The sequence below is a fragment of the Oncorhynchus kisutch genome, linkage group LG5 (genome assembly GCF_002021735.2).
Source record: "Oncorhynchus kisutch isolate 150728-3 linkage group LG5, Okis_V2, whole genome shotgun sequence".
Taxonomy (NCBI): Eukaryota; Metazoa; Chordata; class Actinopteri; order Salmoniformes; family Salmonidae; genus Oncorhynchus; species Oncorhynchus kisutch.
In genome coordinates, this window is record NC_034178.2 from 65681554 (window position 1) to 65697929 (window position 16376).

The 16376-nt window shown below is 39.3% G+C and overlaps 1 protein-coding gene across 4 annotated transcripts in view; it reads left to right on the forward strand.

The window, feature by feature from the left end:
- Positions 1 to 15748, forward strand: part of rtf2 (replication termination factor 2) — a 58339-nt gene extending 42591 nt beyond the window's left edge. The window contains exons 6-9 of one of the 4 annotated variants that reach the window (XM_020483988.2): positions 3028 to 3141; positions 5408 to 5462; positions 14128 to 14205; positions 14733 to 15748. In XM_020483988.2, coding sequence (XP_020339577.1) covers positions 3028 to 3141; positions 5408 to 5462; positions 14128 to 14205; positions 14733 to 14947 — 462 coding nt within the window. In that variant the 3' untranslated portion in view covers positions 14948 to 15748. The remainder of the gene's footprint in view (positions 1 to 3027; positions 3142 to 5407; positions 5463 to 14127; positions 14206 to 14732) is intronic. The other 3 variants (XM_020483989.2, XM_020483991.2, XM_020483990.2) reach the window with 3 other exon arrangements.
- The last annotated feature ends 628 nt before the right edge of the window (positions 15749 to 16376 follow it).

Sequence of the window (16376 nt, forward strand, 5' to 3'; positions counted from 1 at the left end):
TTTTTTCTTAACTGACTTGCCTAGTTAAATAAAGGTTAAATAAAAAAATGAATTCCTGCACTTTTATTATCATTTCCACACTGGTCCATGCAGCATTTGGGCAAAAAAAATATAGGCCTAGTTAATATGTGAACTGTTAGAATCATGGAAACATGCTTACCAAGACCTACACCAGCACTGGTACACAGGCATTATTAGCTAGCTATGTTCGCATACATGGAGGAACGCTTCTCCCTCTGTCCCTCTGTCACGGGTGCCATGGTTGTTGTGGACCGGTATTTTATACAACAGCCATCTTTGTTCTCTTTTCGACTCCCTCGGCATTTGCAATCAAATGCCAGAACTTTCTCCATCTGCTTTAGCCATCATACTCTGCTTCCACCGGGCATCACAGTGATTTCAAAACTTGGTCAACTTCTGTGACAACAACACTGTTGATTGCCATTTCTTCCCCATCGCTGTCACCAGAAGACTACAATGTCTGGTTCAATGTTATTTTGGAGGATATTTTGTAAATGACATCGCCAAAGTCGAGGATAGGTAGTATGGCCAGAGGGTATGTTTGGCAGCGTGAATGAAGGAGGCTTTGTTGTGAAATAGGAAGCTGATTCTAGATTTAATTTTGGATTGGAGATGTTTAATGTGAGTCTGGAAGGAGAGTTTACAGTCTAACCAGACACCTAGGTATTTGTAGTTGTCCACATATTCTAAGTCAGAACCGTCTAGAGTAGTGATGCTGGACGGGCGGGCAGAGATCGGTTGAAGAGCATACATTTAGTTTTACTTGCATTTAAGAGCAGTTGGAGGCCACGGAAGGAGAGTTGTATGACATTGAAGCTCGTCTGGAGGTTAGTTAACACAGTGTCCAAAGAAGCGCCAGATGTATGTAGAATGGTGTCGTCTGCGTAGAGGTGGATCAGAGAATCACCAGCCGCAAAAGCGACATCATTGATGTATACAGAGAAGATAGTCAGCCCGAGAATTGAACCCTGTGGCACCCCCATAGAGACTGCCAGAGGTCTGGACAACAGGCCCTCCGATTTCACACACTGAACTCAATCAGAGAAGTAGTTGGTGAACCAGGCGAGGCAATCATTTGAGAAGTCAAGGCTGTCGAGTCTCGTGATAAGAATGCGGTGATTGACAAAGTCGAAAGCCTTGGCCAGGTCGATGAATACGGCTGCACAGTATTGTCTCTTATCGATGGCAGTTATGATATCATTTAGGACCTTGAGCGTGGCTGAGGTGCACCCATGACCAGCTCTGAAACCAGATTTCATAGCGGGGAAGGTACGGTGGGATTCGAAATGGTCGGGAATCTGTTTTTTAACTTGGCTTTCGAAGACCTTAGTTAGAAAGGCAGGGTAGGATAGATATAGGTCTGTAGCAGTTTGGGTCTAGAGTGTCTCCCCCTTTGAAGAGGGGGATGACCACGGCTGCTTTCCAATCTTTGGGAATCTCAGATGATACGAAAGAGAGGTTCAACAGTAATTGGGGTTGCAACAATTTCGGCAGATATTTTTAGAAAGAGAGGGTCCAGATTGTCTAGCCTGGCTGATTTATAGGGTTTCAGATTTTGCAGCTCTTTCTGAACATCAGCTATCTGGATTTGTTTGAAGGAGAAATGGGGGAGGCTTGGGCGAATTGCTGTGGGGGGTGCAGGGCTATTGACCGGGGTAGGGGTAGCCAGGTGGAAAGCATGGCCAGCCATAGAAAAATGCTTATTGAAATGATCAGTTATAGTGGATTTATCGGTGGTGACAGTGTTTCCTAGCCTCAGTGCAGTGGGCAGCTGGGAGGAGGTGTTCTTATTCTCCATGGACTTTACAGCGTCCCTGAACTTTTTGGAGTTTGTGCTACAGGATGCAACTTTCTGTTTGAAAAGCTAGCTGTAGCTTTCCTAACAGCCTGTGTATATTTGTTCCTAACTTCCCAATCTAACTCGGGAAGAAATTCCCATATGCCATTCATGCCTGTTAGCTTTGTGTGGGGTTGTAACATAGAATTAGAATACTGGGATGGACATGAGCCTTCTTATGATGGTCCAAAGGTCAGCCATGTTGGTCAGGGAGTTCTAGTGCTGTGATAAGATATTGTGCAAAACATTGAATGTGAAGAATTTATCTACACTGTATGTGTTTTTAACTCGACAGCCAGCCAGTTTTGGAGGAATGATTCCATAATTTTGTTTAATTAACTGCAAATATGCCAAAATACCATTCAAACAATTCAGTCAATCGACAGCCATACACTGACTCTAATCAGTTGATGATAGGACTAAGACAAGTTGTAAATGCAACAAGTACTGATATTGGATCATATAATAACACTCACAGCTTTCTAAGGAAACAAAATCTGAGACATTTATGGTCTATGTACATATATTTTAGAGGCTATAAATAGAAAATGTGTATAAAACCCATATAAACTGTATTTATAATTATATAACAATATTATAGGTTGACTATAATTCCATCACACAATTTCTGATACATCACATGCCTTACTTTATTTTCCTGCACCTATGCCTCCTGACATTCATTCCAATTAGACTGGTTTTGGATTTCTCCCTGACCAAGGTGGCTGCCATTTTGTCCCCATTTTGGAACTTTGAGAGTTTACGACATAGCCCCTCTAGTAATATAATAGGATCTCTATGGGTTGTAATATCTTAGTACTAGGCTATTCAACTATTTATTGTTTTGTGATTGTAACTATGTACCACTGACATTTGGATTGTGTTATTGATCCGCAGTACACTGACTGAACTATGACCTTTGCTTCATGTCTTTGTTGTTGCGGCTCTAAAGTACACCAAATGTATTTCATATGTTTAACTTGTTGTTTTTTTGAACATTGTGCATAAAATAGACATACCGTAGGTGAGAAGCCCTAAATGAAGCTTTTCATGAAGCCATCAATGTTATGTTAAATTCATGAATTAAAATAAGATACTGAAAAGCATGTATGTCATAAAAATAATGTAGAAAAATGTCAGGGCTTAGCTAAACCTTCTCTTGGTTGTAGTGTGGCGACCCTTTCAAAGAAGAAGACCTCGTCGTCCTCAACGGGACCAAGGAGGAGGTGGAGAAACTGAGGGAGATAATGGAGGAGAAGAGAGCCAAGGCCAAGGCAACAAAGGTTTGTGTTCCTAGAGTTTTCAAATCAAATGTTAAGGGTTAATCCTAACTTTCACTTAAAGGGAAAGTTCATCCAAATTACAAAATGACATGTTGGTTGCTAGCTTTTTTGCTTTTTTGGTACACTACAATTCCAATGCAAGAATGGTACCTACAGTGGCAAGAAAAAGTATGAACCCTTTGTAATTATCTGGATTTCTTCATAAATTGATCATAAAATTAGATCTGATCTTCATCTAAGTCACAATAACAGACATACACAGTCTGCTTAAACTAATAACACACAAATTATTGTATTTCTGTCTGTTGAATACATCATTTAAACATGCACAGTGTAGGTTGGAAGAAGTATGTGAACGCCTAGGCTAATGACTTTTCCAAAAGCTAATTGGAGTCAGCTAATGAGGAGTCCAATCAATGAGACAAGATTGGAGATGTTGGTTAGAGCTACCCTGTCCTAGAAAAACACTCACAAAATTTTTGTTTGCTATTCACAAGAAGCATTGCCTGATGCCACGAATAAAAGATATCTCAGAAGACCCAAGATTAAGAAATGTTGACTTTCATAAAGCTGGAAAGGGTTAAAAAAGTATCTCTAAAAGCCTTGATGTTCATCCGTCCACAGTAAGACAAATTGTCTATAAATGGAGAAAATTCAGCACTGTTGCTACTCTCCCTAGGTGTGACCGTCCTGCAAAGATGAATGCAAGAGCATGAGGTTAAGAATCCTAGTGTGTCAGACTTACAGAAATCTCTGGAACATGCTAACATCACTGTTGGCGAGTCTACGATACATAAAACAGTCAACAAGAATGGTGTTCATGGGAGGATACCACGGAAGAAGTAACTGCTGTCCCAAAAAAATATTCTTGCACATCTGAAGCTCACAAAAGAGCATCTGGTTGTTCCACAGTACTACTGGCAAAATATTACGTGGATAGATTAAACTAAAGTTGAGTTGTTTGGAAGGAACACACAACACGTGTGGAGAGAACATGTGTGGAGAAAAAAAAGTCACAGCATACCAACATCAAAACCTCATCCCAACTGTAAAGTATGGTGAAGGGAGCATCATGGTTTGGAGCTGCTTTGCTGCCTCGGGGCCTGGACAGCTTACTATCATCGACGGAAAAACGAATTCCCAAGTTTATCAAGACATTTTGCAGGAGAATGTAAGGCTTTCTGTCCGCCAATTGAAGCTCAAGGACTGACCCAAAACACAGAAGTCAATCAACAACAGAATGGCTTCAACAGAAGAAAATAAGCCTTCTGGAGTGTCCTGACCTCAACCCCATTGAGATGCTGTGGCATGACCTCGAGAGTGGTTCACACCAGACATCCCAAGAATATTGCTGAACTGAAACAGTTTTGTGAAGAGGAATGGTCCAAAATTCCTCCTGACCATCGTGTAGGTCTGATCTGCAACTACAGGAAATATTTGGTTGAGGTTATTGCTGCCAAAGGAGGGTCAACCAGTTATTAAATCCAAGTGTTCACATACTTTTCCCACCCTGAACTGTGAATGTTTACACGGTGTGTTCAATAAAGACATGAAAACATATAATTGTTTGTGTTATTAGTTTAAGCAGACTGTGTTTGTCTTGTTGTGACTTAGATGAAGATCTGCATAAATTGGTCATACAATTTTATCTGAAGTACAGGTAATTCCAAAGGGTTCACATTTTTGTGCTTCATGTCCAAATCATATTTAAGTAACTTAATTGAGTTACACAATCAATTTTAAGATACTTTAGGATGATTTGGAGAGGAAGCGCGAAAATTGTAATATAGGTACCATTGACTTGCAATGGATTTGTGCCACAAATGCTAAAAAGTTAGCATTTTAAACTTTGTCCATAGACTGTTTACAGCAGTGGTGTCAAAAATCTTTCCTTGGAGGGCCGAGTGTTTGTGGCTTTCAGGGATTTCAAATCAATTCAGACCTAGACAACCAGGTGATGGGGGTTCCTTACTAATTAGTGAACTTAATTAATCAATGAAGTAGAAGGGTGGAGCGAAAACCTGCAGACACTTGGCCGTCCGTGGAATGAGTTTGACACATCTGGTTGACAGGGTAAGGAAACAAATGTGTAATTTGGGTGAACTATCCCTTTCAGTCAATTTTCCACCTATTCATGATGCTTGCATGATGCATTGATGTCAAAGTGTAGATTTGACTCACCATAGGTAGAAGTTAGGATTCTCCCCTAGTTATGCGAGTTGCCTGGAATTTACGGTAAAATGTTTTTTTTGTTTCGTTTTTTTAGAAATCAAAGAAGAGCAAATTTTCTGAGACTGTTTCCAAGCCATCAGAGTCAAAAGGTAGGAAGTAGTGATGCACCTATAAAACATTTTTGGCCGATACCGATATCCAATATTTTCCTTGGCAAAAAAAACGATACCGATAACCAATATTTAACATTTTAGCAGCCTTTTTAAGCATTCTATTACAGTTAAATAGTTAACACACACATGGACACAGTGGTCTAAGGCACTGCATCTCAGTGCGAGAGGCGTCACTACAGTCCTTGGTTCGGATCCAGGCTGTATCACATCCGGCTGTGATTGGGAGTCCCATAGGGCGGCGCACAATTGGCCCAGCCTCGTCCGGGTTTGGCCGGGGTAGGCCGTCATTTTAAATATGAATTTGTTCATAACTGACTTGCCTAGTTAAATAAAGGTTACACACACACACACACATTCACCACACTGACCAAAAAGTTATTTTGTTGGCATTTATGTATGTCCCCATTACCAGTAAAACATAATCAAAACCTATTTCTTTCACTTACTTGCTGTGCTGTTTCGTTGTTCAGTCGTTTCATTCTCAACCAGGATTTCTATGGAACGCCGTTTGGGTCTTTGCATGTCAAAAAAGATACACATCAAATAACACTATTTGACATGTCAAATAAGCTTGTTGACCAATCAGGACCTGAATATGACTGTACTTCACATAATAATTTAACACGTTCATACATTTTTTACGTAGTTATTACACATTGATTACACTATCACTCATATTTAATATGTCACCACGATTCATCTATGTATGCTATGATGCTCGTAAAGTTGTCTCGCGCACCTACAGTGCTGGTCATAAAAAAAGCTAGCTAGCTCATGGATGCAAACATTGTTCTTCACTAAAAACAGAGAAAAACAACATCTGTTTCAGTAGCTATCATTAGCTAGCTAACTATATAGCTAGGTGTCATCATCTAAAATAACCTTAATTTATAACAGTTATTTTTTAATTAATGGTGGTCGGATCCATCTATGTGAAGCTAGCTACAATAAGGATTAGCCACAATAGTGGACTTTGCAGTTAGCCTTCAAAATAAAGGTGTGTAATTGACAGTGATGCAAATGAATACTCATAGTAGAATTATGCCATAATTGAATAGATCATGCTAAACGAGGTTGGAATGTTATATGAAATCAACAAAATATAATAATTTGTTAATTTGACAAAAATCTGTTGAAATCACGCTAGATGTATTATACTTTACAATTGTATTGGGGTTGTACTTATTTCACTATACAGTCTTACCTATGGATTGTGGATCAATGACATGGGTTATCAGTCTACTCAGTGACACCCATAGAACATTGGAATTGTAGCTCTTATTGCGGGACTCTGAAACAACTGTGAATTGAACCACATTTATTGTCAACCTATGTGTATTGAACACTATTCCAGAGGACAAATAATACTGCGTGGATGTTTTGTAGTCTGAGGAGGCGTTGGGAAAAAATATATTGGGTATTGAGTAGACTGATATCCCATTTCATTAATCCCCAATCCTTAGGTAAAGCTGTACAGTGCAATATGAATGTCAATACACACAATAGGCTGACTGGGCAGGTGATTTCACACAGTCACAGTCCCGTGATAAGAGCTACAACACGAATATTTGCGTAAACTCTTCACAGTTGTGTTCTGTGGGTCTCACTGAGTAGACTGATACCCCATTTCATTGTATCACATTCCAACATTGTTTAACATTGTCTAGTCTAAATATGTCATGATTCCACCAATTGTAACCTTCTGCATCACTTATAAAGAGGTACTTTTATTTTGAAGGCAAACCGCGAATTCCACTTGTGCCTAATCCTTATTGTGGCTAGCTTCACAACACATAACCCGGTCAGATCGAGCCTCACTAGCCAGATGAAGCTAGCTGCCTGCTTATAATGTTAGCTTTGGGCAACAGGGTTAAGTAGCTGGCTAGCTATTTATTTTCATGAACTGAAGTTCAATAGCTAATACTTACTCACAAGAATTCTTAAATAATTTCAAAGAATCATGAAAATGACTGCAGTGTCTACTTGTCATTGTTTTTAGGCTGGTTGTATTACTGCTAGCTAGGTACCAAGATAAAGCTAGCTAGCTACCCCAGAAGTTGCAGTCAAACAAATCATGTTTTATTACCAACGCGGTATTGTAAACACATCGTTCGGGACCGTTGTTTGCTTGTTTGCACACTTTTTTGTACAGCTTTGACAGTGCTACTGATAGTAATGGTGGAGCTTGGCTTGCACCTGCAAATTCAGAACACACAACATTCTATAATAGAACGGTGATATTTGACGTGTCAAATTAAAAGCTTATTTAATGCGTCAAATAGTGTTATTGTCAAATAGTGTTATTTGTCGTTTCTTTTTTGAAAGGCAAAGACCCAAACGACTTTCCATAGTATGTTGTGAAGTTAATAGTAGTGGCGCTATTACTGTGTAACTCCGGTAGGGCAACATCTGAACAACTGCGCACTTGGTAACGTTAGTGTGTACCGGTGCTCGACCAGTCACGAAAGCCAACATCACCCACAACAGAGGACGGTTGATTGTTGAGGGCAGTGAATTATATTATCTTGGCGTTAATGGATTTCGCCTTTGAGTTGTCTTGCTGAAATGTTCTTACTCTTTCAAGCGACTGCTTGACTTGTTGACTGCTCTATCTACACAGCAGACATTGTGGGCTAGGTTAGGAATGCTGTGTTACATGTGTAGCGCTAAATTTGACGTGGTGTCATTACTTCATGTACCTACGTTATATAGGTATGCATGTCAGCTTTGACATCGGTTTTTCACATCGGTTTTAAACTAGACATCGAGGCCGACACCGATGTTAGCCTTTTTAGCTAATATCATCCGATTCCGATATGTTCACCGATATATTGTGCATGCATATAGGAAGTGTGGAGGACATATCTTATTTTTGTTTTATACATATTTTATTCATCTACAAAACTCAAATGGGCCATGTGGACATAGTCAAATCAAATTGTATTGGTCACCTGCACCGAATACAACAGGTGTAGACTACTGTGTAATGCTTAACCATTCCCAACAGTGCAGAGTTAAAAAGTAACACAACATTTTAAAATTAAAAAAGTACTTTAAAGTTAGTAATGAGGCTATATACAAGGAGTACCAGTACTGAGTCAATGTACAGCCGTACGGGGTAGTTGAAGTAACAGTATGTACGTGTAGGTAGGGGTAAAAGTGACCAGGCAATCAGGATATATAATAATCAGTGTAACTGCAGTGTACGTGCAGAGTGTGTGGGCAGAGTCTAGTGAGTGTGCATAGAGCCAGCAAGGGGGTCAGTACAAAAATAATTAAGGTAAAGACATACACTGAATATAAACGCAACATGTAAACGTGTTGGTCCCATGTTTCAGGAGCTGAAATATAAGCTTATTTCTCTCAAATTTTGTGCATAAATTTGTTTATATCCCTGTTAGTGAGCATTTCATCTTTGCCAAGATAATCCATCCACAAGACTGGTGTGGCATATAAAGAAGCTGATTACACAGTATGATCATTACACAGGTGCACCTTGTGCTGGGAACAATTAATTACCACTCAAATGTGCAGTTTTGTCACACAACACAATGCCACAGATGTTTTAAGTTTTTTGGATCGTGCAATTAGCATGTTGACTGCAATAATGTCCACCAGAGCTGTTGCCAGAGGATTTAATGTTAATTTCTCTACCATAAGCCTACTCCAGCGGTTTGCTGATGTCAACGTTGTGAACAGGGTGTCCCAGGATGGCGGTGGGGTTATTGTATGGGGAGGCATAAGCTATGGACAATGAACACAATTTTCTCTATGGAAATTTGAATGCAAATGTACACTGACAAGATCCTGAGGCCTATTGCTGTGCCATCCATCCGCTCCCATCACCTCACGTTTCAGTATGATAATTCCATGTCGCAAGGATCTCTGTACACAATTCCTGGAAGCTGAAAATGTCAGGTGTTTCTGTACTGCACATGGGGCGGCAGGGTAGCCTAGTGGTTAGAGCGTTGGACTAGTAACTGGAAGGTTGCAAGTTCAAATCCCCGAGCTGACAAGGTACAAATCTGTCGTTCTGCCCCTGAACAGGCAGTTAACCCACTGTTCCTAGGCCGTCATTGAAAATAAGAATTTGTTCTTAACTGACTTGCCTAGTTAAATAAAGGTAAAAAAAATGTTTTAAATAGATGGAGTTTGCATAACAAATGGCCACTGGATTGATGCAAATAATCATGATATTATCCTGCCAGGAAGGCTAGTTAACATTAAATTGAGGTTTATGGGAAAGCCTTTCCCAGAAGACATATCATTAGCATCTATATGTTTCCTGTTCCTTAATTGTTTGAAACCTGGATGTTTTACTTCATATTATGGAGGCATACCCAGCATACCCAGCATACCCAGCCAAAATCCGACCATAGAAATATCTAAGGGAAATATTTTTAAAACATTTCATTGTTTAGCAGCCAAAGGCATTATCCTAGTCATATTAGAAACCCATGATAGTTGTTGCATCTTTAGATCTCCCGTTTGTACATTTCCATATCTGGCCATGAAGCCGGTCACATGTGCATTTTAGAACCGTTTTTCCCCCCATAAATTGCATTTTGGATCATTTGCGCGTAGGCTTAAGTGTGTATATTGCTGCGCTTAAAATGTGAATAAAAAATGATTTATCAATTTTAAGATTAACATTCATGATCTGTTCCATCTGCCTTATTAATTGATACGGATTATACCTCCACTACACTACATTGATTCGCATCAGTGGGGATTAAGAAGTGAGAATATGCAATGCCCACTGAAAAAAGTAGTATACGCCATATCCACCACTGTACAAACACTGTGTGAACTTGGTTCAGACAGTCATATTTTGAGGAGGTTCTTCTGCGGTCTGGCTTGGAGAGAGGCAAGACTCCCTGCTCAGCTCTCTTTCTCTCTCTGTGGTTTCCTGTTTTAGCCTAAAATGATTAAACAATGCACTACTTGACGAGTGAACAAGGCGTTTGATGAAAAACAAGTTTTGTTTTTTCCATTTATGTTTTGAGGTTTGACTTTAGCACGTAGGGCGCACCGATTGGTTTCACCTCGTTAGTATGTGTTACACCTGTACTGGTTGCCATCTCGTTAGTAGGAAGGTGTTTCACCTGTGCTGGCCCAAGTGCTATTGGCAGCGGTCTAAGGCACTGCATCTCAGTGCAAGAGGTGTCACTACAGTCCCTGGTTCGAATCCAGGCTGTATCACATCTGGCCGTGATTGGGAGTCTTATAGTGTGTCGCACAATTGTCCCAGCGTCGTCTGGGTTTGGCTGGGGTAGGCCGCCATTGTAAATAAGAATTTGTTCTTAACTGACTTGCCTAGTTATATTAAATAAAAGTGGCTGGCCCAGTGCTTCAGTTGTCTTGATAGATGTGACGAACCCTATTTTGATTTCTAGACAAACAATCCTCTATCTGGTCTTCCCTGTTTTAAATTTTGCTCCACTTTTTGGTCTGCTTCCTGTTAAATTTTGTGTGGGTTTTTATTTTCATTGCATCTTCTTCTGCAAATTTAGTGGGCGCTCATTGTGGGTGTCTTTTAGGTTCCAGTTGTTGTTGCTAGTCAGTGGACACACCCATGAGTGTCTTTCAGAACCCCTCCTAAAACCACACCTGTTATGTTTTGATTGTTGTCAGTAACTCTTTGTTAGTTCCCTTTCTGTTTGGGCGACATTACTCTTGCTGGGGAACGTACAGTTGAAGTTTTACATACACTTAGGTTGGAGTCATTAAAACTCGTTTTTTTAACCACTCCCCAAATTTCGGTTAGGACATCTACTTTGTGCATGACACAAGTCATTTTTCAAATAATTGTTTACAGACAGATTGTTTCACTTATAATTCACTGTATCACAATTCCAGTGGGTCAGAAGTTTACATACACTAAGTTGACTGTGCCTTTAATTTCTCTAGGGTAGGGGGCACTATTTTCACCTCCAGATGAAAAGTGTGCCCAAAGTAAACTGCCTGCTATTCAGGCCCAGAAACTAGGATATGCATATAATGGTAGAAAACACTCTTAAAGTTTCCAAAACTGTTAAAATAATTACTGTGAGTATAACAGAACTGATTTGGCAGGCGAAAACCTGAGAAAAATCCATCCAGGAAGTAGGATTTTTTTTATTTTTGTGGTTTTCTATTCAATGCCACTACAGTATCCATTGACTTAGGACTCAAATTGCACTTCCTATGCCTTCCACTAGATGTCAACAGTCTTTAGAAATTGTTTCAGACTTGTATTCTGAAAAATGAGGGAGTAAGAGCAGTCTGAATGACTGGACCCTCCAGTGTCACAGAGCTTTTTCATGGGCGCGGCCGATAATGTGCCTTTCTTGTTTACCTTTTACATTGATGACGTTATTGTCCGGTTGAAATATTATCGATTATTTAGGCTAAAAACAACCTTAGGATTGATTCTAAACATCGTTTGACATGTTTCTACTAACTTTACGAGTTAGTTGAGTGCAACCATATGAAGATCGTCAAAGGTAAGTGATTCATTTTATCTCTATTTCTGACTTGTGTAACTCTTCTACTTGGCTGGTTACTGTTTGTAATGATTTGTCTGTTGGGCGCTGTTCTCAGATAATCGCATGGTATGCTTTCGCCATAAAGCCTTTTAGAAATCTGACACCATGGTTGGATTAAGAAGAAGTTTATCTTTAAACCCGTGTGTGTATAACACTTGTATGCTTCATGAATTTTTATGAGTATATCTGTTTTTTAATTTGATGCTCTGCAATTTCACTGGATGTTGGCCAGGTGGGAAGCTACCGCCCCACATACCCTAGAGAGGTTTTAAACAGCTTGGAAAATTCCAGAAAATTATGTCATGGCTTTAGAAGCTTCTGATAGGCTGATTGACATTGAGTCAATTGGTGGAGTACCTGTGGATGTATTTCAAGGCCTAACTTCAAACTGAGTGCCTCTTTGCTTGACATCATGGGAAAATAAAAAGAAATCAGCCAAGACCTCAGAAAAAAATGGTAGACCTCCACAAGTCTGGTTCATCCTTGGGAGTAATTTCCAAATGCCTGAAAATACCACGTTCATCTTTACAAACAATAGTACGCAAGTATAAACACCATGGGACCACGCAGCCGTCATACCGTTCAGGAAGGAGACGCGTTCTGTCTCCTAGAGATGAATGTACTTTGGTGGGAAAAGTGCAAATCAATCCCAGAACAACAGCAAAGGACCTTGTGAAGATGCTGGAGGAAACCGGTTCAAAAGTATCTATATCCATAGTAAAACAAGTCCTATATCGACATAACCTGAAAGGCCGCTCAGCAAGGAAGAAGCCACTGCTCCAAAACCGCAATTTCAAAAGCCAGGCTACGTTTTGCAACTGCACATGGGGACAAAGATCGTACTTTTTGGAGAAATGTCTGATGAAACAAAAATAGAACTCTTTGGCCATAATGACCATTGTTATGTTTGGAGGAAAAAGGGGGATGCTTGCAAGCCGAAGAACACCATCCCAACCGTGAAGCATGGGGGTGGCAGCATCATGTTGTTGGGGTGCTTTGCTGCAGGAAGGACTGGTGCACTTCGCAAAATAGATGGCATCATGAAAATGATGTGGAAATCAATCATTATCTCTACTATTATTCTGAAATTTCACATTCTTAAATTAAAGTTGTGATCCTAACTGATCTAAGACAGGGAATTTTTTATGTAATTAAATGTCAGGAATTGTGAAAAACGGAGTTTAAATATATTTGGCTAAGTATTATGTAAACTTCTGACTTCAGCTGTAACTATTCACATCCCTTGACTTTTTCCACATCTTTTTGTTGTTGTTACAGCCTGAATTCAAAATGGATTAATTTGACATTTTGTGTCTCTGGCCTACAAACAATACTTCATAAGTATTAACCCCCCTGGGACAATACACCTTTGGCAGCAATTACAGCTGTGAGTCTTTTGGGGTATGTTTCTAAGAGCTTTGCATACCTGGATTGTACAATAGTACACCCATTATTCTTTTTAAAGTTCTTCAATCTCTGTCAGGTTGGTTGTTGATCATTGTTTAAAACAGTTTTCAAATCTTGCCATAGCTTTTCAAGCTGATTTAAGTCAAAACTGTAACAAGGCCTAAACATTTGCACCACCATGGAATATTATTACATTGTCTATGTTCTCAATTGAAGAGAACAGGGTCCAACAAATGGAAATGAGGAAGAGGCTGTTATGGCATTCAACTTCCACTTTGACATCAAGCCATTTTCAAATGTTTTAAACACAATGGATTTAACATATGATATTATTAACGGCTTGTTTATGGAAATCGTACAGCATATTATTCATGGAAATTCCCAAATGCTTTGAATACATTAAACATTAGTTATAAATGAACTTGGTCTTAACTTAGCTTGATCTTATCTTCATTTTATGACTTTGTAAAGCAGTTGTCGATACGATTCACACACAAACCATACATCACAACAAATGAACAAGACACTAGGATCTGTTCTCCCTTGAGAGGTAGGCCCAACAGGACTTTGAAAGGTCTTTGTGGTTGAATCTGTGCTTCAAATTCACTGCTCGATTGAGGGACTTTATAGATAATGATTGATGTTATGGATTGTTAAAACTTTTTATGTATTTCTTGTTCACATTCACCTTTTTTGTTCCTATGTAGAAAATCCAGACTCCACCGAAACCGTTTTTGCAGAGGGCAAAACTTCAACAGAAAATGGTGAAGACCGCAGCCAGCCAGGTGTTTATTTGTGGATTGAACAAACACTCATTCAACGCAGTGCACCATAGTGTGTAGCTTGCACTCATTGTATTGCTTTTTCCTACACTTTACTCCCCTTACAGTTCATATCTCAACAGCATGATGTCTGAACCCTAAAACTGTCACTGTGCCCCTGAGCAAGGCACATAACCCCTAAAGTGTTCTCCATCCTGGACCGGATTCCTGTGTGTGTGTGTGTGTGTGTGTGTGTGTGTGTGTGTGTGTGTGTGTGTGTGTGTGTGTGTGTGTGTGTGTGTGCATGCTCATTTGAAGGCAGTGTGTATACTTGATAGCTACCTACACAAATAGCTAGCTAGAACAAAGTGTTAATAAGATAAAGTCCATAAAAAAGATTCAAAGCAATACAAACAAATGTTGTCCAGTAGGCATCTACTGAGGGAGCTAAGAGCTGTGTTGTCTGTCATTTTATCACAAAAGTGGCAAAGTATTCTATTTTATGCCTAGCAATAGTGGTCATGATAGGTGATTTTGTCTTCTCACCCTAGCAGTCCCTGGGCCCTCTGGTTCTTCCAGCTCCTCCAAGGTGGTCAAACCCTTGGCGGCATCTGGAGGCTTGGCGGAATCCGGGAGCAAGAGGTCCATCCAGTCCATGGAAGAGAAGTCAGAGACCTACAAATCTCTTTTCACCAGCCACAGTTCAGCCAAGCGCACCAAAGCCCAGACGTCCAACTGGGTCACCCACACCCCCTACCACTTCTAAATGACCCCACCATCCCTTATCACCCCCCCACAACCAGGTGCTCCTGTGTATTTGCAGTGAGAAACACTTTGAGGTAACCCTTTATTTGAAGGGTACCTAAAAATAAAAATAAAGTCATTTATAATCTATAATTAATGTATTCATGAGCACATGCCCGTTTCATAAATGCTTATGTCAACAACGGCAAGTTGAAATATGCAGTATAAGTGCACATTTCTGTGACAAAGGGAATATCAACTTGACACTGCTTATGAATGTGTTGTATGTAGGTGATGAATCCCTTAAGGTGGTGTCATTTTAATAAAGTGTTACTGAATTAGACATTACTTTCTCTTGTAGGTATCCTTGGCTCAGGCTGGTGAATCAATACAAGTGCTATAGGTTAGGGTTGCTCATTTTTCTCTTCTTTTTTCTATAAATTGGCTGTATTATATGATGGTCTTATCTAGTTGTTTTTTATAGATGTGTATCACTATGATTCATCTTTAGATTATGGTTTGCTATGCAATATATTATAAACATGTTTTGAAATGATATTACAAGGATTTAGTTTCTAGAAAGTGGAATAGTGAGTGTTTATTCATAACATCTTATTGTTTATGTAAGTTAACACTGTTTATACTCAATATTGACATTTCTTCTACATAACTTGTCAGCAATCAAAATATAGATTGATATAAACATTTCAATGTTCATATTTGATTTTTATTTAAACGGATACCTTTTAAATACTTTCCCCAGGCATGTTTGTTCAACCCTCAACCCAAACAATGTCAAAATAAAGTTTTTTTTCCCTAAAAATGGGTATTCCTTTTTATTATAGGACAACATATAGTACTGTGTACAAGTTAAGGTGCATTAAGTCGAATGAAACAATCAATTTGTTCCCTTCTGCTGGTATTTTAGTTATATCCCTAAATTACTGCCTTGTCACATGTTCTGTGTTTTCAGGTTTGTGTTGGAGTTAAAGCGTTTGCTTTATATTTCAATTCATATTAAATTAATATTACATTATTTTTTATTCTAGGACACACCATGAAAGTGTGAAATGTACCCAAAATGGAGTGCAAATATGTGTTTTAGGGTCACACAAAAGTGTGAAGGAAACTGAAAGCGCAGAAAAAATATATACTTAGCTTTAATAATTGAGTCAAGCCACAAGATGGGAGCAGAGGTTTAACTTTGCCTTTAGAATCTACTTAGTGTAGAGTAGACAGACCTCTGGAATTCTACTCTGCAGATGTCTAGAGTCAACTAATTTAGAATATGCGTTTACGCAGGTAGACCAATTCTCATCTTTTTTTTTCACTGATTGGTCTTTTGACCAATCATATCAGCTCTTTGGCCAACGATTGTGCAAATGTCACCTATGACCTCTAGAAAAAGTCACATTGGGGAAATTTCCCATTCAAGTAAATAAATTAGATAG